This window comes from Pelophylax lessonae, assembly GCF_965119305.1.
Source record: "Pelophylax lessonae genome assembly, chromosome: 13".
NCBI lineage: Eukaryota > Metazoa > Chordata > Amphibia > Anura > Ranidae > Pelophylax > Pelophylax lessonae.
The window spans coordinates 137,143,441-137,166,766 of record NC_138780.1 but is presented as its reverse complement, the minus strand read 5'-3'; the positions used below and the strand labels follow the sequence as shown (position 1 = coordinate 137,166,766).

At 42.2% G+C, this 23,326-nt stretch overlaps 1 protein-coding gene across 1 annotated transcript in view; it reads left to right on the top strand.

The window, feature by feature from the left end:
• Positions 1-23,326, top strand: part of HEATR4 (HEAT repeat containing 4) — a 54,788-nt gene that overhangs the window by 7,143 nt on the left and 24,319 nt on the right. The window contains exons 3-8 of the mRNA XM_082274966.1: positions 557-744; positions 1,910-2,050; positions 6,696-6,911; positions 18,398-18,541; positions 20,635-20,826; positions 22,052-22,212. Coding sequence (XP_082131092.1) covers positions 557-744; positions 1,910-2,050; positions 6,696-6,911; positions 18,398-18,541; positions 20,635-20,826; positions 22,052-22,212 — 1,042 coding nt within the window. The remainder of the gene's footprint in view (positions 1-556; positions 745-1,909; positions 2,051-6,695; positions 6,912-18,397; positions 18,542-20,634; positions 20,827-22,051; positions 22,213-23,326) is intronic.

Below are 23,326 nucleotides of genomic sequence, written 5' to 3'. Positions count from 1 at the left end.
CCTGCACTACTCCCAGCACCTTCCTCCTCCCTACAGAGGAGGCATTGGGTATCAATGACAGTATTGACTGCCAGCACACAATGAGAACAACACTGGAAACAACATTAGGCAGTATACATCCCCCACAATATTGATTTGCAGCAGAAACCTTGGGGACCACCAACCTTTTTTTCACGGACCACTGGTTGGCAACCGCTGCTTTAGAGCAGTAGAGGAAAAACAAATTAATTGTTTAGTAAATCCATCTTGTAATGTGGATTACTACTTGCATCAAGTTTCTTTAGAATCCACAATGTATATGGGGAAGAAAAGTTGAATGTAATTGGTGATATTAAAATACAGATTTCAAAAGTACCATCCTAGTGACCCTTTGATGAGCTACATTATAACTAGCTGCAATGACTTACAGAGCTTCAGTGTTCCAAGCCTGATACGGCTGAAGTGCTTTCCCCATCTACAGTATCCTCACAAATTAGCGCAGGTGCCACTCTGAATTCCCACCAGGGTTATAATTGAATGTCTGTGGATCAGTAATATGTCTATTTCCATACTGTAGCTTACCTGGATATTTACCATCACCGAAAAAAGAGAAGGTGGTCGGTGGAAAAAACAAGACAGCAGAAAAATTGGTGGTCAAACACTTTGAATTACCACCTCCACTGAGGCTGCAAGACACAATAAACCCAAAAGCCGGGAAATATGTCTATGCCACTGAGAATGAGTTTGAGAAAGAACTTTATTCAGGTAAACATATAAATTAAGCAGTTTATAGATTGCATATAGATTTGTGTAAGTGTATAGGTTTCAGATAACTTTAAAGCGGTGTTCCGGCCTCGAGGGTCAAATTTAGATAAAAATACCCCTGGGACAGTCAGGGCTAGTACATTCCATAATGGATAGCCTCTGAACTATCCCGGGTCGCACTTACCTGTAAGAAGAAATACTTACCTTGAAAAGTTCTTCTCCAGGGCTGCCATCTCAGGTGTGGGCAGCTGAACCTCTTCGGTGACGTCGGAGTCCCACAATGCACTGCACCGGCCCCATATCCCTACACAGCTTCTGGGCATGCCCAGAAGCTGTTTAGCAGGGAATGCCGCGCCTGCACCGGAAGTGGCGAGCGGGGCCGGTGCAGGCGCATTGACTCCTGGGAGCGATGACGTTCAGCTCTCAGGAGTCATTGCAAGCCGGAAGTGACGGCACGGGCCGTGGCCGCAGAGGGAGGAAGTGGAGGGAAGGTGAGTATATTTTCTTCAATATCAAGGTAAGTGACCAAAAAAAAAATTGGGAGCATCCATTTCTTTTTCAGGTGGCCCTCAGAAAGCGGATGGCCCAAAATCGTTTTTTTCGATTTTGAGGCCGGAACTCCGCTTTAAGGCCCCATGCACACGTATGACGTTTAGAGGCATTTTTGCTGCCAGAAGTTGTCCAAGTGAGTGCATTGACTTGCATTTTGGCGCATTTTGGAGCATTAATGTGCATATAGCATTTAGAAACTTTTGAGCATAAACAAATTCTATTGGCTGGAATATTCATGTATTCTAGTGACTAGAATAAATTAACGCGCATAAGCACACATTTATGTAGAAAAATGCAAAACGCTTCCCAGGGAACATGTGACTGGGCCATTTATTTTCCGCCCCTGAACGGCTGCGCATAAAAACCCACAAAAATGCCAGCATGCATGTGCATGGGCACATTAGCTAACATGCAGGTGTGTTCAGAGGTGGAAAAAATGCAAAATGCCCCTGAAAGCGGCATTGTTTGCATGTGTGTGCATGAGGCCTACGGTAAATTCCAGAAAAACATCTACAGTTGTAAATTCACAGTTACAATACATATATGGAAGTTGTTTAATCTGCACTTATCTGTTTTTTTTTTTAATTATTTATTTAGTTTGTGTGTGTTTTAGGGGCAAGTAAAATTGTGCACCAGAAAGATACAAAGCAGAGGGACTTCATTTTAATGGAGAACCACAATAAATATAAAAAGTATGTACAGCAATCCCTGCCCAGATCTTATCATGAATGGGGCCTTACCGAGGAAAAACCAAGTAAGTTTACTGTTTGAGAATGAAATTTAAGGGTCTATTTATCAATATTTGTGTGAATTTTGGGTGAAAATATTGATAAATAGACCTCTTTGTCTGTAATCCCATTGAAAGGAACGTAGGTCTTGATGCACAATGCTATAGTTTCTGTCCTATTGGCACTAAGTTAGGGATGATCAAACTTTTCAAAAGTTCGGTTCGACCAGAACACCCGAACTTCCCGAAAGTTCGGCCCTGATTTCAGAACCCCATTGAAATCAATGGGACCCGAACTTCGGTAATCAAAAAACACCATTTTGAAGCCCTAAAACCCAATAAATGCCCCTAAAAAGTGCCTAGGGTTCTGGGTCATGCCCCAGGGACTATTAATCACACAAAAAAAGTTCTTAAAAATGGTCATTTTTGATAGAAAGCCAATTATTGAAAAAATTATTGAAAAAAAAAATGAGATTTCTTTGGATTTAGTGTCTGGGGGGGTCTAAAAAGTGTACCTATGAAGTTTCAGCTCTGTAGCATGTCCAGAACCAGAAAAAAAAGTTTGTTTGTATTAGAATTAATATAGAACAGGTTAGTAACTTCGCTAACCCGGCTTTTTGTTGCAGGCGTTTTATTGGGCTTTTTTGAGGACATGTTTGGAGTCTGGCATGACATCAGAACTTCTGTGTAGGGGTATATATACACACACACATGTATGTGTATATACACATACACATATATAGGTGTGAAAGTAGCAGAAACCTATGCCTGCGCTAATGAAATAATTAACATGCATATGGCTTCTCTGCTATAACACCTATATGTGTGTATGTGTATAAATACATATAAGTGTGTGTGTATATATACCCCTATACAGAAGTTCAGATGTTATGCCTGCCTCCAAAGACCCCCAAAAAATGCCCAAAATAAACGCCTGCTGCAAAAACACACCTGAGCGTTTTTGTAGCAGGCGTTTTTTTGGGCATTTTTTGGCATCTTTGGAGGCAGGCATAACATCAGAACTTCTGTGTAGGGGTATATATACACACACACATGTATGTATATATACACATACACATAAATAGGTGTGAAAGTAGCAGAAACCTATGCTTGCGCTAATGAAATAATTAACAGGCATACAGTGGGTACGGAAAGTATTCAGACCCCCTTAAATTTTTCACTCTTTGTTATATTGCAGCCATTTGCTAAAATCATTTAAGTTCATTCTTCTTCCTCATGAATGTACACATAGCACCCCATACTGACAGAAAAACACAGAATTGTTGACATTGTTGCAGATTTATTAAAAAAGAAAAACTGAAATATCACATGGTCCTAAGTATTCAGACCCTTTGCTGTGACACTCATATATTTAACTCAGTTGCTTTCCATTTCTTCTGATCATACTTGAGATGGTTCTACACCTTCATTTGAGTCCAGCTGTATTTGATTATACTGATTGGACTTGATTAGGAAAGCCACACACCTGTCTATACAAGACCTTCCAGATCACAATGCATGTCAGAGCAAATGAGAATCACGAGGTCAAAGGAACTGCCTGAAGAGCTCAGAGACAGAATTGTGGCAAGGCACAGATCTGGCCAAGGTTACAAAAAGAATGCTGCTGCACTTAAGGTTCCTAAGAGCACAGTGGCCTCCATAATCCTCAAATGGAAGACGTTTGGGACGACCAGAACCCTTCCTAGAGCTGGCCGTCCGGCCAAACTGAGCTATCGGGGGAGAAGAGCCTTGGTGAGAGAGGTAAAGAAGAACCCAAATATCACTGTGGCTGAGCTCCAGAGATGCAGTCAGGAGATGGGAAAAAGTTCTAGAAAGTCAACCATCACTGCAGCCCTCCACCAGTCGGGGCGTTATGGCAGAGTGGCCCGACGGAAGCCTCTCCTCAGTGTAAGACACATGAAAGCCCGCATGGAGTTTGCTAAAAAAACACCTAAAGGACTCCAAGATGGTGAGAAATAAGATTCTCTGGTCTGATGAGACCAAAATAGAACTTTTTGGCCTTAATTCTAAGCGGTATGTGTGGAGAAAACCAGGCACTGCTCATCACCTGTCCAATACAGTCCCAACAGTGAAGCATGGTGGTGGCAGCATCATGCTGTGGGGGTGTTTTTCAGCTGCAGGGACAGGACGACTGGTTGCAATCGAGGGAAAGATGAATGCGGCCAAGTACAGGGATATCCTGGACAAAAACCTTCTCCAGAGTGCTCTGGACCTCAGACTGGGCCGAAGGTTTACCTTCCAACAAGACAATGACTCTAACGACACAGCTAAAATAACGAAGGAGTGGCTTCACAACAACTCCGTGACTGTTCTTGAATGGCCCAGCCAGAGCCCTGACTTAAACCCAATTGAGCATCTCTGGAGAGACCTAAAAATAGCTGTCCACCAACGTTTACCATCCAACCTGACAGAACTGGAGAGGATCTGCAAGGAGGAATGGCAGAGGATCCCCAAATCCAGGTGTGAAAGACTTGTTGCATCTTTCCCAAAAAGACTCCTGGCTGTATTAGATCAAAAGGGGGCTTCTACTAAATGCTGAGCAAAGGGTCTGAATACTTAGGACCATGTGATATTTCAGTTTTTCTTTTTTAATAAATCTGCAACAATGTCAACAATTCTGTGTTTTTCTGTCAGTATGGGGTGCTGTGTACATTCATGAGGAAGAAGAATGAACTTAAATGATTTTAGCAAATGGCTGAAATATAACAAAGAGTGAAAAATTTAAGGGGGTCTGAATACTTTCCGTACCCACTGTATGTCTCCGCTCCTATCACACCTATATGTGTGTATGTATATAAATACATATAAGTGTGTGTGTATATATACCCCTATACAGAAGTTCAGATGTTATGCCTGCCTCCAAAGACGCCCAAAAAATGCCCAGAAAAACGCCTGCGCCAAAAAAACCGCCCAGGTGTGTGGTTGCAGATGTTTTTTTTGGGCATTTTTTGGGGGTCTTTGGAGGCAGGCATCACATCTGAACTTCTGTATAGGGGTATATATACACACACACTTATATGTATTTATACACATATATAGGTGTTATAGCAGAGAAGCCATATGCCTGTTAATTATTTAATTAGCGCAAGCATAGGTTTCTGCTACTTTCACACCTATATATGTGTATGTGTATATGTACATACATGTGTGTGTGTATTTATACCCCTACACAGAAGTTCAGATGACATGTCTGACTCCAAACATGTCCTCAAAAAAGCCCTATAAACGCCAGCAACAAAAAGCCGGATGACAGGGGAGAAGCCACCATCCTGTTCTGTAAGTGTTCTAAGAGAAACAATCTTTTCTCTATAGCGGTCACCCTGACATGGAAGGGTTTTGTCACCCTGCCATAGCAGTCAGAGTCAGTTAACCCTACACTACACTACGGTCACCCTGGCACTTCACACTTTCCCTACAGAAACTAGATTATTAAATATAACTATTGTGGAAAATAGTACCCTAACTACACTAGATATCCCTTTCCTCACACTAATAATTGCTAAATGACACTTTGAGAGCAGAAGTAACAGAACTGCTTCCACTCTCTTCCACAGCCCTGTATTAAAATGCTAGAGATTTGGCGGGGCTATCTTATATACTGGGGGACGTATTCAATAATGATTGGCCTCTGGACCCCCTTGTCACTCCAATCACATTCCTAGCATTCTCCTGCCCCCTCAATTGGCTTTTACTGATGGTTCAGGTCCAATCACGGCTTTTAAAGCCCAGTTCCTGTCCCATTGCATTTTGGTCGGTTCTGGTTGCTGAATTCCGAACCTTTTCCGCAAAAAGTTCGGAATTCGGCCGAATTTCGAACAGTCAATGTTCGGGTCAAACCGATGGTCGACCCGAACCGTTCGATCATCCCTACTAAGGATTAAGGATTGGTAACAGAAAATAGTACCTGGGTGTTTTAAGAGGATCTCACGTGAGGTATAGCACAGCATAAGTGTATGGGAGCTAAAGTCCAAGGCCTGGTGGTGGTCAGGGCAGGCAGTGGACAGTTAGTGATATTCAGAGGCAATCCAAGGTCAGGGCAGGCAGCAGGCACCATGTCCAAAAACAGTTTGAGATATGGGGAGGCAGCAGAGAAGCGTAATCAAGAAACAGACTGAAGAAAGAAAAATCCAAGATTAGGCAAGTGGGCAGGAACCACAAGGCAAGGCAGGGCAGAGAGCTATGTAGCAAGGGCCCTGGCCTTGCGATGCTTAAATAAGGTGCCACAGTTTCTCTGTCAATCAGGGTGGGAAGTCAAAGACAGGGAGGTATGTGGCCATAAGCCAATAAATGAACAGGAGGCTAGGCAGACAGGGTCCATCCTGTGCCTAACAACAAGGACATTTTCAGTGGGCTACGCTTCCATCACCAAATGGGAGCAAAGGGGTTATTTAGGCAGGACTGAGAGCATCTGGCCAGTGGGCTGCTGAGTAGGAGCTTGAATAGGTAACATTTGCAATAGAGAGAAGTCAGTTCCCCAGGTTGGCTGTGCTGTATTATCTAAGTGCAGTAAAAAATAGTCAGTTCCCCAGAATGACCTACAGAGCCTATAGCATGAGTACCTCAGATCATTGTATAAATATTTAGTTTCCAACACACTGTGGCATAAGAGCGATGTATTGCAATAAAAATCACTCCTTTTCTATTTTTGTTTAAACCGGTCATACTGTGAAACCTGAAAAGGGTCCCCGTAGGTGGATTGGCCTCCCAACAGCAGTTGTGGATGATGTTGGAAGGAGAACTCAGGAAAGACCTATAACTGTTTCTTGTGTAAGAGACAAAGAGTCTAAGAAAATACAGCAGGGTCCATGGAATGAGAAGCGGGTTCTCCATAATATTGTGTCTCAATGGAAGAGCGCTTGGGCGATAAGTGAGTATATATATATATCCTATACAATATACTGATGGTCTGGGCAATACTGTCTATTTATTTGACATGGGTATGCTGCAAGATCAGTAATTCATCACTGTAAAATCAGTAGCTTTTGGCTGGACACCAAGGCATCTTCTAGCTTTTTTTTTTTTTTTTTATAGTTACCTGGTCCTCTAGCATAAAATAATGACAGGCTATACAGTAGGCTTGTTTTCTTAGTCAGCCTTTTGGTATATTTAGGTAGTCAGACTCGTCTTTGCAAACCCCCATTTCCTTTTTTAGAGAGGTATGCAAAGAATGAAGGTGGGTGGGTTGCTTAATGCAATGATGGGCATGGTTGGTGGAGAATCCAGAAACTCAGGCGAGGAGGGGTCTGCACACAAATGTATACAATCAACATGTTTGTATTCCATGCACTTTGGAAACTTCATGATAGGACAGGCCTGAGAAAGTCCTGGACAATTTTCAATGCATTTTAATGCTCACTCTTGTCCACTGTGTTACTTCAGTAAAACATAAATTTAGGAGTGACCACAGGTCTTATGTCCAGGAAAGTGTGGGAGCTGCCATGTACAGTGCTCAGCATTAATAAGTACACTCCAACAGATTTGTCAGAAAACCTTTACTTTCCTTATAGGAATCAACATTTTCTATGGGACACTATACAGAAAAATACTCCCACAAATGTGGGCCATTAATTGAAACCAAAATTTGTTAATTTGCACACACAAAAAAAAAAGTATTTTTCCTAACAAATAATTGAAGACCATGTTACAAAAATGAATACACCCCAATGAAAGTCTTAGGAGCAAAGCTAAATTTTAGACAACAAAATCCTAACACGACTACAACTACAGGTGAGTCTAATTATTCATTAAGCAGGTGTCCAGCAGACAGTTGATTATAAAACGGTATTAATTAACAAAGAAAACCCCTTCCTATTTAATGGTGTCGGAAATGGCACACATGGAAGAGAAATGTCACAAGGCCTGAGAATGAAAATAATTTCTTTACACAAGAAGGTTGAAGGCTACAAGAAGATCAGCAAAGCTTTACTTATCAGTCAGAATACTATAGCAAAAGTGATACAAAAATGTAACAAAGAGGGAACTGCAACCATCTCAAAGAGATGTCCAGACCATCCACAGAAGTTAACACCTCAACAGGAGCTTCTTCTGATGAGAAGGGTTGAAGAAAATTGCCATGAAAGTTCACAGCAGTTAGCTAAAGAAGTAGAAAGCCAAACTGGGGTGATAGATTCCCGAGAGGGAATGGCATGCATGGACGCCTCTCCTAAAGCCCATGCACAAAAAAGCCCACCTAGAATTTGGCAGGGCCTATGCTAAAAAAGAAGAAGATTACTGGGACTCTGGAGTGATGAGACCTCAGACCAAGATACATTTTTTTGGAACTGATGGTTTCAAAACTATATGGCGTCGCAAAGGTGAGGAGTACAATGAAAAATGCATGGTGCCTACAGTGAAACATGGTGGTGGCAGTGTCCTTATTTGGGGCTGCATCAGTGCTGCTGGTGTCGGAGTGCTGCATTTCATTGATGGTTTCATTAATTCACAGATGTACTGCTCTATATTGAGAAGATGCTACTATCACTCCGGGCCATTAGTCGTCTGGCACTTTTCAACATGACAATGATACAAAACACACATCTAAGCCCACTGTTGCATTTCTGGAGAAGGGTGAAAGTGATTCAGTGGCCAAGTATATCTTCTGATCTGAACCCAATCAAACACCTATGATGAATTCTGGAGAGACAAGCTGAGCATTAAGGCCCGTACACACGTACCGATTGTTGGCCGTAAATATTCGGCCAACGTCCGATCGGCCGATTGTTGGCTTGTTAGTATGATGCTTCCGACAACCGACTGCGACTTTTCGGCCGAACAAAATCTGGTGTGCAGGCTATAAAATTTTTGTAGGCCAACAAAGAACGGCCGATTGTTCGTCAGTCAGTACAGATTTCGGCCGACAAAAAGCAGATGAGCAAGACTGGGCATGCTCAGAGAAGAAAAAACACACGGAAAGTTAACCATCACATGACATCACTTCTGCAGTCGGTTGTTGTTGGCCGACAAAATTCGTGTGCAGTCTTTAGCACTTTTCAACAGACACGACAGCACCGGACAAAAGACGCCGAACGGTCGGCCGACAATCGGTGCGTGTGTACGGGGCTTAACTCTCCATCCAGCATCCAGGCTCTAAGAGAGGTCATTCTTGAAGAATGTAAAAAGATAGACATTGCAATATGTCGCCAACTTGTTCATTCCATGCCTAGAAGATTTGGTGCTGTCCTTACAAATCAGGGAGGTCTTGAAAAATACTAAAAAGAAATAAAATATGTAGCGCTAAAACATTATGAACAAAGTCCATAAATAAAGTCCATTTCCACCAGTGATATTGCACGGCACCAATTTGCAGTAAAGTGAAAGGAATCCACCACCAAAAGGAGTGTTCAAAACACGCTTACCAGATAGTTATATGCATTGGGCCTTGAACTATCATAGAACTGCAACACACTCGGTGACGAATTGGACCGGACCTCTTCACAAAGATGAATCCCAGAATTGATACCTTGACAGTATACCTTAAGGGAGCCACTCAAAAGAAGGAAATAAAACCCCTCATAGTGCAGTAATTTCCATAAACTTTATTGGATGTAAAGCAAAGATATATAGCACTCACATTTGAGAAGGGTATAGTGTTTGAATCACACGCCGACCTGCGTGGTTCCAAATCGGTTAGCAAGGTAGCAGCCAATGTCCTCTATTGCATGTAGGCGTCCAGCAAGGGCGGCCCGACGCAGCGTTTCGTCACATATGACTGACGTCTTCAGGGGCGTGGCCCCACTGCTGAAGTACACCTATTTATGTCCATAAAGGCGATCCAATTGGCTGGCTACAACCCGGAAGCGGAAATCACCATCATGTGTCCCGCGACCCGGAAGTCTAATTGACTAGCTACAACCTGGAAGCGGAAATCGTCATCATACGTTCCGCGACCCGGAAGTCTAACTAGAAACAGGAAGTGGAAGTCGCTGTCATACGTCCCGTGACCCGGAAGGTAAATAGAGCTCTGTATACAGGAAGGGAGTCACAATTCAATGTGTTCCGCCCTCCCAGAGAAAAATATGTCACCAAGAGTTTAAAAAGACCGAAACTGATGATGACAAATAGATAATAAAAATTATTATGCACAATACAATCTAATCTGACCCCAAAATCAACTCCTAGAGGCAGATTATCTGTCGCAATATAAAATAAAATAAAACAACGCAATATATGACAATGGCGCCACCTTGTGTTCAGATTTGGAACCTACAAGTACTACATATCGATTAAAACAACGCTAAAAACCACTAAAATCATACCCAATACATTAATAACAATACACATATATCAATTTAAAACAGCTTCATACAACCCAAATATAAAAAATATAAATAGAGTGAATGGGCCATCAAGAATTTGCTATAAAAGCGTTAATATCCCACTCGATGTTCAGTCCGTATGGCGTGTAGGATTTTAATCGATAAATCCAGGTTGTCTCCAGTTGGGACACCCCACGAGTAAGATTGCTCCCCCTCCAGTTAGGAGTAAATTTATCGATCCCCAAGAATAGTGTGCCCGTAGGGTCCCTATTGTGACACTCGTCATAGTGACGGGACACGCTATGCTTGGGGAAACCGCTTAAGATGTTAGTGATATGCTCATTAAGGCGTACCCTCAACATCCTCGTGGTGCGACCCACATACTCCATCCCGCATGGGCACCTAATAAGGTATACCACATATCTCGTGGTGCAAGTGATGAATGGTTTTATTTTATGTGTGAGTTGGGTCACGCCAGTCACAAACATTTCACTTTTCTTTCGGCCCGCAGTATTGTATTTGCAGACTCTACAGGACCTGCATGGGAAAAATCCACACATATTTTGAAAAAAGGAAACCCGTTTGGGGGGGTTCCGAATATTCGGCGCCACCTGCAATCTCAATGGGGGGACACCCCTAAAGATCACAGGTGGCTTGTCGGGCAGAACGGGGCCCAAAACACTATCAGTTTTAAGGACATGCCAATGCTTCCGCAACATATTTTTTACTGAAAAATGTTGGGTAGAATAGGTAGAGAAAAAAGCGTGCTGGTAGGTATCATCCTTGGTTCTTACCCTAGGTACCAGTAGATCATCCCTATTCCGTGCACTTGCACGTGCCAGAGCCACATCCAATTCTGCCTCTCCATACCCCTTCTCCAGGAATTTGGATCTCAAAGAGGATGCTTCTTTAAGGAAGTCCTCATATCTGGAGCAGTTTCGTCTCAACCTCAAGAACTGACTGACAGGAACGGATCTCAGCCAAGATGGATGATGACAGCTGGAAATATCAATAAATCCGTTCCTGTCAGTAGTCTTGAAGTAGGTCGAGGTGATTATTTGCCCTTCTACCACCTTAATGTTAAGATCTAAGAAATGGATTTCCTCCCTACTCCATTCAAAGGAAACGCGTACAGCGCCGTCACGTCATTTCCGGTTCCGGTTTCCAGTTGGAACGCATTGCGTTCCGTGACGCCAATACCACGCTGTTTTCCATATGATTGAATGTGAGTATTCATTTATTGTATACTGCTGAATAAAATATCCCCTACGATATCACACTATCGAGTCTTTCCACTTCCTATGACCCTCCCATCCATATACTTGTGAGTGGCCATACTAGATCCCTCCACGGAGCATCGGACATATTGGAACAAGACCTTAGTACTGGACCCCACGCTAGGATATCTGCGATACCCCGCGGACCCCACACCATTCTCCCCCAGGAAGGGAACCACTACACAGAGTAAGGACCAGCGAGGCATATCTACAATACCCACTCTATACCCCTGTGTGGGGTGGGTATATCTGGTGAGTAGGTTTTTCATCAGTAGCCACTTTGCAGCTCACCAGTCACCCACCTTGGGGGTCACCGTAAGTCACTGCCCACCTATCTCACTGGGTACACTCACCTATTTATGGATGTATTCTAGTATATGAATTGACTGATTATTACGTATTGTCACACTTTGGAAAGAAGTTTCCTGCACTTTATTGCTTTTGCACAATTTTTTGATCACGAACTTTAATTTTTATAATAATTTTTTATATTTTAGTACTATCACCTATTTGTACACTTTGAATAATACTCTCCTGTATATTTGCACATTTATCCTGTTTGGTCAAGCTTTTCCCGCACTATTTTACTAATTTTTATCATCGTGATTTTTGAGTCATTTTATATTTATTGATTGATTTATTTAATGTTGTTTATAGATTCACTCTGTTGACTATTTATTTTTATCACTATTGCATATTGTATATATACACATATTTATTTATCTCAGCACATCTTTGCACATTACACTTCGCCACCTGGTGGCTATTCTCCATAGCTTTTTTATATACAATTCATCCGATGATATATGTTTACATAGGAATATCCACCTAATTATACCTTATAATATAAGCAGCGCCATCACCTCCATTCTTATCTATTTATATAGTCTTTTGGCTATAGTTTAAGTGAGGCTGCAGCTTATTAGTACTTATTTATATCCTTTGATTCCTTAGCGCGGATTTTATTATCTTTTTATGATACCTTTATTGTTAACATTTAGGTTGGCCATGAATGACTCCAGGGATGCTTGATCACCGTCCCAAAGGAGGAGGATGTCATCGATGTACCTGCGCCAAAGCACTAGCTCCCGCCCAGGTACATCACGAACGACATCCTCCTCCCATTTGGCCATAAATAGATTGGCCATACTTGGCGCATATTTAGCGCCCATAGCCACTCCTCGACTTTGACGATAATAAGTCTGATCAAACCAAAAATAGTTGTGACTCATCGCAAAGTCGAGGAGTGACATAAGGAAATCTCGCTGCAGGCCATACTTAATATCCTGTTTCAGATAGTATTCTACCGCCTCTCTCCCGTCATCGTGTGAAATGATCGTATATAACGATGAAACGTCGGCGGTAGCCAATATATACGAGTTCTTCCAGTTTAAACTGTTCAACTCGTTGATGACCTGCATCGAGTCCCGTAGGAAAGAAGGAGTCTTTACAACAAGAGGTTGCAAAAAGTTATCAATATATCTCCCCACCCGGGCTGTAACGGAATCAATCCCGCTGATAATAGGTCTCCCGGGTGGGTTGATCGGATCTTTATGCACCTTCGGTAAATAGTATGCCACAGGTGTTCTCGGTGCCGAAGGTACCAGAAAGAGTTTCTCCTTCTTAGTGAGCAACTTATTCTGGAATCCATACTCGACCAAGGCACTCAATTCCTTTTTATATTTGATAGTAGGGTTTCCTGGTAAAACCTCATAGGTACCCCTATCAGACAGTAGTCTACACATTTCCTTGTTATAAGCGGTGGAATCTAAAATAACAATGCCTCCACCCTTATCGGCCGGCCGTACCGTTATATCCTCCCTATCCTTAAGGCCATCCAAACCCTTCTTAAACATGAGATTGGTGCCAGTACTCTTGATCTTCAGGGAATCAATATCCCTGGCCATCAAGTCTCTGAACACCATAAGCGAAGGAGCCAATGGACCAGGGGGATTGAAGGTGGAGGCATTGGAAAAAGTAGTAGACTTAACTCCCATGACATATTCTGTCCTGGGGTTCAATGGATTACTGAGCAGATGTCTCTTAATACTCATTTTTCTAACGAACTTATGCAAGTCAATGAATGTATCAAATTTGCTCAACTGTTTAGGATAGGCATATTTCAGCCCATGGTTTAAGACAAATTTCTCTTCGTTGGATATGTATGCCGTACTTAAGTTAAAGAGACCTGTATCTTTTAGAACCGCCTCTTTTTTCTGTCTGATCCTCCTCCCCCCTCTAGTCCCTCTTTTACATTTTTTCCTCGCTTCCCTTTGGGGGTGTCCTGACGAAAAAACTGATTAGAGTTTTGGTTGTGGGCACCACCTCGAGGGAAAAATTCACTGTTGGGGGGACCATAATTATACCCATGCTGTGTATAATCTTGATGCGGATATCCCTGGAAGTTGGTGGTATGAGGGGGCTGCACCCAGCCACCCCCATTATTACCAAACCTCTCCAACTCAGGAAGAGGCCTTGTCATGTACCTCCCAGGTGAATCTGCATCTCTGTTTAGGGGTTCAAATCTGTTATTATGATATATCAGACTGTTATGTTGAGGTGGTGGTTGGCGACCTCTACCTCTACCCCGACCTCTCCCACGTCCAACGGACACCCATTGGGTGGTCTGGGGTTTAGGCGAGGAGGGGGCTGGAACTCTAGCAGTAACTACTTTAGGTCTCACCACCAAAGGAACGCTAGATACCTCCGTGTCTTCATTGGCATCGACATCTGCGGGCTCCTGCACCACAAATGACGATTGCCACTTGAAGACCTCCCCCCTTTTATAGTCCCCTAGGTCTCTTGTATATTTCTTTTTCTTTTTTAATTTTTGCTCTATTTCCTCTTTTTCTAGATGTTTACGCAAAGCCTCTGACTTCTTTTTGTAATCATCGTTGGTCTTAAATTCCGTCAGTTTTTCTTTAATGGTCCCTATATCCTTATCCAGCTTCAGGAGTTTTTGTTTCTTTTTCGTCAGCATAAAACTCATAAGGCTAAGACCCATTTTATTAAAAAACTGAAACCATTCTTGAATGTCAAAAATGTCGCTCTGGGGAAACACTTCCCAGCGTAGACTCCTGGGGACCATATTATCCGAAATATATTTCTCGAAAAAGGCCACATCCCAGTTGGTATGGAGCTCCGCTATGAGAAGGTTTTTCAGCCTGGTGAATAGACCTCCCAAAGTGTCAGATGCTTCCTCAATAGAGGAAAAAACATCTTCAGTATTAATACTGAGAGTAGTACGATATTCAAATATATCCATCAAATACAAAGCTGCAACTCTCAATTTTCAGTAAAAACAAGAATAAAATATGGGTATAGTTGCGCTAAAAAACTTAAAAGGTAAGCGATTGAACGCACAATAAAATAATTAACAAAGCAGCTACACTCAAATCATACACTGAGCATATGTATATAACAAAAAAGAAATAAAATATGTAGCGCTAAAACATTATGAACAAAGTCCATAAATAAAGTCCATTTCCACCAGAGACCTATTATCAGCGGGATTGATTCCGTTACAGCCCGGGTGGGGAGATATATTGATAACTTTTTGCAACCTCTTGTTGTAAAGACTCCTTCTTTCCTACGGGACTCGATGCAGGTCATCAACGAGTTGAACAGTTTAAACTGGAAGAACTCGTATATATTGGCTACCGCCGACGTTTCATCGTTATATACGATCATTTTACACGATGACGGGAGAGAGGCGGTAGAATACTATCTGAAACAGGATATTAAGTATGGCCTGCAGCGAGATTTCCTTATGTCACTCCTCGACTTTGCGATGAGTCACAACTATTTTTGGTTTGATCAGACTTATTATCGTCAAAGTCGAGGAGTGGCTATGGGCGCTAAATATGCGCCAGGTATGGCCAATCTATTTATGGCCAAATGGGAGGAGGATGTCGTTCGTGATGTACCTGGGCGGGAGCTAGTGCTTTGGCGCAGGTACATCGATGACATCCTCCTCCTTTGGGACGGTGATCAAGCATCCCTGGAGTCATTCATGGCCAACCTAAATGTTAACAATAAAGGTATCATACTCACCTTTGAATGGAGTAGGGAGGAAATCCATTTCTTAGATCTTAACATTAAGGTGGTAGAAGGGCAAATAATCACCTCGACCTACTTCAAGACTACTGACAGGAACGGATTTATTGATATTTCCAGCTGTCATCATCCATCTTGGCTGAGATCCGTTCCTGTCAGTCAGTTCTTGAGGTTGAGACGAAACTGCTCCAGATATGAGGACTTCCTTAAAGAAGCATCCTCTTTGAGATCCAAATTCCTGGAGAAGGGGTATGGAGAGGCAGAATTGGATGTGGCTCTGGCACGTGCAAGTGCACGGAATAGGGATGATCTACTGGTACCTAGGGTAAGAACCAAGGATGATACCTACCAGCACGCTTTTTTCTCTACCTATTCTACCCAACATTTTTCAGTAAAAAATATGTTGCGGAAGCATTGGCATGTCCTTAAAACTGATAGTGTTTTGGGCCCCGTTCTGCCCGACAAGCCACCTGTGATCTTTAGGGGTGTCCCCCCATTGAGATTGCAGGTGGCGCCGAATATTCGGAACCCCCCCAAACGGGTTTCCTTTTTTCAAAATATGTGTGGATTTTTCCCATGCAGGTCCTGTAGAGTCTGCAAATACAATACTGCGGGCCGAAAGAAAAGTGAAATGTTTGTGACTGGCGTGACCCAACTCACACATAAAATAAAACCATTCATCACTTGCACCACGAGATATGTGGTATACCTTATTAGGTGCCCATGCGGGATGGAGTATGTGGGTCGCACCACGAGGATGTTGAGGGTACGCCTTAATGAGCATATCACTAACATCTTAAGCGGTTTCCCCAAGCATAGTGTGTCCCGTCACTATGACGAGTGTCACAATAGGGACCCTACGGGCACACTATTCTTGGGGATCGATAAATTTACTCCTAACTGGAGGGGGAGCAATCTTACTCGTGGGGTGTCCCAACTGGAGACAGCCTGGATTTATCGATTAAAATCCTACACGCCATACGGACTGAACATCGAGTGGGATATTAACGCTTTTATAGCAAATTCTTGATGGCCCATTCACTCTATTTATATTTTTTATGTTTGGGTTGTATGAAGCTGTTTTAAATTGATATATGTGTATTGTTATTAATGTATTGGGTATGATTTTAGTGGTTTTTAGCGTTGTTTTAATCGATATGTAGTACTTGTAGGTTCCAAATCTGAACACAAGGTGGCGCCATTGTCATATATTGCGTTGTTTTATTTTATTTTATATTGCGACAGATAATCTGCCTCTAGGAGTTGATTTTGGGGTCAGATTAGATTGTATTGTGCATAATAATTTTTATTATCTATTTGTCATCATCAGTTTCGGTCTTTTTAAACTCTTGGTGACATATTTTTCTCTGGGAGGGCGGAACACATTGAATTGTGACTCCCTTCCTGTATACAGAGCTCTATTTACCTTCCGGGTCACGGGACGTATGACAGCGACTTCCACTTCCTGTTTCTAGTTAGACTTCCGGGTCGCGGAACGTATGATGACGATTTCCGCTTCCGGGTTGTAGCTAGTCAATTAGACTTCCGGGTCGCGGGACACATGATGGTGATTTCCGCTTCCGGGTTGTAGCCAGCCAATTGGATCGCCTTTATGGACATAAATAGGTGTACTTCAGCAGTGGGGCCACACCCCTGAAGACGTCAGTCATATGTGACGAAACGCCGCGTCGGGCCGCCCTTGCTGGACGCCTACATGCAATAGAGGACATTGGCTGCTACCTTGCTAACCGATTTGGAACCACGCAGGTCGGCGTGTGATTCGCACACTATACCCTTCTCAAATGTGAGTGCTATATATCTTTGCTTTACATCCAATAAAGTTTATGGAAATTACTGCACTATGAGGGGTTTTATTTCCTTCTTTTGAGTGGCTCCCTTAAGGTATACTGTCAAGGTATCAATTCTGGGATTCATCTTTGTGAAGAGGTCCGGTCCAATTCGTCACCGAGTGTGTTGCAGTTCTATGATAGTTCAAGGCCCAATGCATATAACTATCTGGTAAGCGTGTTTTGAACACTCCTTTTGGTGGTGGATTCCTTTCACTTTACTGCAAATTGGTGCCGTGCAATATCACTGGTGGAAATGGACTTTATTTATGGACTTTGTTCATAATGTTTTAGCGCTACATATTTTATTTCTTTTTTGTTATATACATATGCTCAGTGTATGATTTGAGTGTAGCTGCTTTGTTAATTATTTTATTGTGCGTTCAATCGCTTACCTTTTAAGTTTTTTAGCGCAACTATACCCATATTTTATTCTTGAAAAATACTAGATGTAGTAGTTTTTTTGTTGTGAGATGTATTCATTTTTGCATCAACTAATTTTAGTAAAACCGAAGATTTGTAATCGAAGTTATATTATTAACCATACTGTCATGTAATGAGCTAAACAAATGTTCTATAAAACTCAGTTTTGTCAACATTTTAGAATTTGTTCTTGTGTTTATTGAGATATTGATTAAAATCTTACTTTTCAAAAGGGGTATACAACTCATTTATGTTGAGCACTGTATATGGTGATGCTGTTAGTTGATCCTTCTTCATGTCCTTCTGCGATGATGTTACCATATGTTAATGGTGTGATAGCATTTGGATATCATTTATCTGTTGAGAATTTATATAGCAGAAGAACACCACTTAATATTATTTGATCATGTCAACTTTATCACCCCTGGATTAGAAGTACTTGTATTTCAGCTCTGTTAGCAAAAACAATTCTAAATACATTTTTGCTCCTTGAAGGTTCCATGTGGAAAGAGGCCACCCTGGAGCAGCTTACAAGAGATCTTGCTAGTGTCCACAAAGCCTCTAAAGTCTCAGCTCTTGTGACAATTGCTTCTTCTGCAGTTGCTGGACCTCTAGAAGGGATAGATCCCCAGGAAATTGGTGAGTAGTAAATTGCCACTTGAAAATTGGGTGTGCTATCTACACCATTTGCTTTATTTGAATAACTTCCTATGGCTAAATCAAGAATTCATCTGGTCAGCATCTGTGATTGCTGCTAAGTGAAACTACTGTTTTTTTTTTTCCAAAAGCCAAAACTAGCACCCTACACTTAGATAAAAGTCTTTTTTAGCTTTTCTCAGACTGTGTTCTCAACTGACCTTGCTCCTGATCTCTTGCAAACCTTGCTTACATGTATTGTAAATGGCTTCCTTTGTGTTCTGATGTTTCATTTATTAAAAGGGACTGATGTAATGTGCGGTTGAATGTATACATTATAAAATATACTGGAAATAAATATTACATTAAAGTATAACTAAAGGCAATTTTTTTTTTGCATAGGGTGGAGATGGAATAGAATACTTGTCAGTTTTTATTGCTGTCTGTGCCCTTGTTAGGAGGCTTCACCCTCTCTTTTTGTCCTGTTTACCGTTATCATTAAAAGTGAACGTAAAAGAAAATCCCCAATTTTTGAGTTGTCCACAGAAAAATAATAGAGAGCAAATCTTCCAATGGGGACACTAGTTCTGGTGTCCTGGGGGTCTCCAATAAATTCTCCTAATTTGCAGTGATTTTCTTCCTATTGGACACAGATGGTGAAAAAAAAAATTGACAGGGGTCATAAGCTTTCCTTGCTCTATCCAAAATGAAAAAAAATAAAATAAATGTTGCCTATAGTTCTACTTTAATAGTGTCAAGTTCACCCCCTTCAAACGTAAGACTTTGCCTTATATTGCAGTATATATCCTGTACTCAGTAATTCCATCTAACTGATTTGAGCCATAAGACTTAAAGTGGAAGTAAACCCATAGATTTAGCAGTTTCAAAAAACAGTTAAATTCCCGGCATGCTGGAAATGTAATTGTCACATTGGATGAACTCTCAACCAAACTGTCAAACAATCCAATGGTTAGTGTCATAACTGATCACATGTGCAGCATCATGGCAGTTGAAGATTAAACAGAGGCCAAGATAGCAGCTTCCTTGGCTGAAAACGATAGGAGGGTTTACTTCCACTTTAATTAAACCCCTTTAAATTGGAATTATTTTAATTTTGGAAATGTGTTAAAGCTGAATTCCAGTTATGGATTTTTTGGCAGTTACCAGTGGCGGCCTGTCCATTGGGGGCGCAGGGGCACCGCCCCCCCCTAATCTACATGCAGGGCATCGGACAAATGGATTCCAATATATTTTTTTTTTTTTAAGCACGTGATTAGAGCCAGAGGCTCTAATAGTCTTCAAAAAAGGTGGGCTCGTGGGCGCAGAGCACTGCGCCCTGAGCCCACCCAGTTGTGTGACAATAGCGAATGAATATTCGCTATCGCACACGGATCCTCCTCCTGGCCAATCAGGAAGCGGGTCCTGAGATCCGTTTCCCGATTGGCCGAAAGGAGAAGCCATGCCATTGGCCAAGGAGGAGGAAGGAAACGCAGGAGACTGAGGGGATGCCGCTGCCCCTGCCGCCTGCCTGCCTGCCCTCCACATGGTGAGTGACCAGGCGACCCAGGGAAAGGAGTATGGTGTGAAGGCTTATGTGGTCCCGGGGGGTATGGTGTGGTCCGTCTGCCGTCCCCCCCCCCGGTCCATGGGGCACCAGCCGCCATTTTGTAAGTATGCATACATATGGGATCCCTGTGAAACCAGAAAATCTCTGGTAGTCATTACTACCGCAACAATTGCCACTACCTTCCTGCATAGTGAACATGGGGGTCGCTCGTTAGGCATGCAGGCCATTCACAGAATGCCACAGCAGCAAATAGATTCATGATTTTGCCTCTCCAGAACAAACATTTTAGTTTCTAAATGATGCTGGAAAGGTAATCCACCAAATTAATTCTGATATCTGTCAGGGATGCTGGTTTAGAATAAAATGAAAGGATCTGATTGGTTGCTGTTAGAAACACCTCTGCTTTTCCTATAGGTCAGTTTTATGAAAGCATAAAGACGAATATGTAATGTTTAGTCAGAAGTCTGAAACTTGCCTATGTACTTATTTATTACAATTATTTTGTTTATGTTGTATTATAACTTTAAAGCCGGTAATAAAATTGATGGCCCCAAAACACCACCCGCTGTGCCAACGTTACCGTCCGATATACAGAACCTTGTGGCCGATGCCCTGCACAACGAGAATGACCTCGTGAGGATGGCAGCAGCACTGTGTCAGTTCTTTATCCAAGAGTTCAGTGAAGAAGCCAGGAAGATCATGTTCTCTGTCTTGGAGAATGGTATTCTATTATGGATTCTTTATTTTTTTGTAATATTTACATAAAGCCCAACTCCAGAAAAAAACTCTAATATGGCTTTATATAGGATGGGAGGATAGAGTCATTGTCATTTGTTTTGCCATTAATGCTCCTTTGGGGAATTTTCCCTTAAACTAGAACTATAGGCAAAACTTTTTTTTTCATTCTGAATAGAGCAAGGGAAGTTTAAAACCCCTGCCAGATTTTTTTTTTCCTCATCTGTTTCTCATTACAGAGCATAAATATCCTTTCACTTCCTGTCCCATAGCCAAACAGGAAGTGAGAGGAGATCCCTCCAAGTTAAGGGAATCCCTTGGGGACCCCAGGTCACAAGAACTAGTTTCCCCATTGGAAGATTTCCCCTCTATTACTTTTCTGGGGATAACCCAAAATTTAGGATTTTCTTTCTGTTTCACTTTCAGCCCTTGTTCACATTGAATGCGTTTTTGAAATCGTGCTTCTTCATCTGAACTCGCATGAATTCAAAGCCGCATTTCAGTCCAACTTCAGGGATGACTTGAAAGACATTTGTGCGGGTTCATGCACAGATGTCTATTGAAGTCGCCCTCAAAGTCGCCAAAAGTAGTGCAGGAACTACTTTTGGAAATTGGTGCTGCTCCGCAAAGTCAGTGTCTCACCGTTAGGGACTGTGCCATTGCAAGCAATAGGCTGCAATTAGACATGCAATTTGACCTGTCAAATCGCATATCAAATTGCGCCGATGTGAACGGGGGCTCAGTGATAATGGTAAACAGGACAAAAAAAGATGGTGAATCTTCTAAATGGGGGCACAGACAGCAAAAAAAACTGACAGATGTTCTAATCCCTCTCCACTTTATCCAAAACTAAAAAAAAAAAAGTTTTGCCTTTAGCTATATTTTAACTTTCTTTCAGGGCAGGAACAATACAAATTCTCTACAACAGGGGTATCAAACTCAATTTCATTGTGGGTCGCATCAGCATTATGGTTGCCCTCAAAGGGGCGGTGTCATCTGTAAGACTAGATGTCCAGACCACCCCACCCCTCTTACATCAGATGTCAGGGCTCAGTAGCCCTCCACAGTCAGAAGTCAAGAGTCCCGACCCTCCCTTACATCACAGTGCACCCCTCTATAAACATCTGTAAAAGAAACAGTGTGTCTTCTAGGGGGTAACAAAGTACGTTGTAGGTTCAGCTGTACATTAAAATTATTTTTAATTTTTCCAGGCAACGATGCAGACAGCTGGGCTGCGGCTCAGTGTCTGGCTCTGGAGGGCAATCCCAGTTACCTGGTAATACAAAGGATCCTTACCCAGCTATTTGAGGTGCTGGACGAGGAAACAGAAGAACAGGCTTTATATCTGCTAAGCCTGCTTAGTCAGCAAACAGTAAGTAGCAGGTGATTGCATTTTTATGCTACCAGTACCATCAAGACTAACATAAGGCAGGAATTTCCTATAACACTTAGCTCTATCGAGTGACCAAATGTAGGATTTTTCATAAAAAAGTAATAATTTACAACTGAAAAGGGAACATGCCAAGCTGTGCCCTAGGCTGTATGAGCATTATATGTCAGCAAAAATCCCCCCTCCAAAAAAAAGAGAAAAAACTGAGCACTAATCTGTATGCTTACCCCCCAAGCATAAGGTCCCCCTCCTCCCGGTACAAATCCACCCCCTGCTGAAATCCTCCCTCCCAGAACAAGTCTTTGCCCTTCATCCCCCAAATCCCCCCAGCACAAATGCCCTCCCCCCCCAAAAAAAATCACCCCTCTTAGCACAAATCCTCTACCCCTCAAATTTCCCCTTTAAGTATACATCCTTCCTTCCCCCACCCAGCACAAATTCCCCACTCCTAGCACAAATCCCCCCAATAATCCCTACTAGCACAACCCCCCCTCAAAAAAAAATGCCCTCCCCCCTCTACCGTATCACCTTTTCTAGCACAAACCCTCCAGTTTTCCTCAATCTCCTTGAAGCGCCCCACCTCACATAATACCATAGTACCCAGGGCAGTCGTCCCTCCTGTCCACCTCTTGTCCCGGTCCCAGCCCTGTGCATCAACACCATGAAGAATGATTCCAGACATGGCTATATTATACATACTTACTTTAGTTCAGCTTAGATCAATGTAAGTATGTACTGTATATACCAATCAGAAGTTCTAATCCTTATCCACTCTACTGAAAATTGGATTTTTTGGCCGTTTGAGAGATATTTGGAGAGATATTTCATAACATCCTGTCCTGACAGAAAGTAAAGGTAAATATCTTCTAGGCTAGCAGAAAGCAATATTAACCTGACAAGAGCTCTTACTTTTACAACTATATGAAAAAAGTTTTGGCTAGAGTTGGGCTTCAGTGAGGCATTTCCTCAATGTGTATGTAAGCTTTAACAATAAATGTCCCTTACTCCTTTTTGGATATAAAAAAGGAAATATGTTCAGCAGGGCTGGGGTCAGGGCTTTGTGTAGACCACTCAAGTCGTTCCACACCAAACTGAT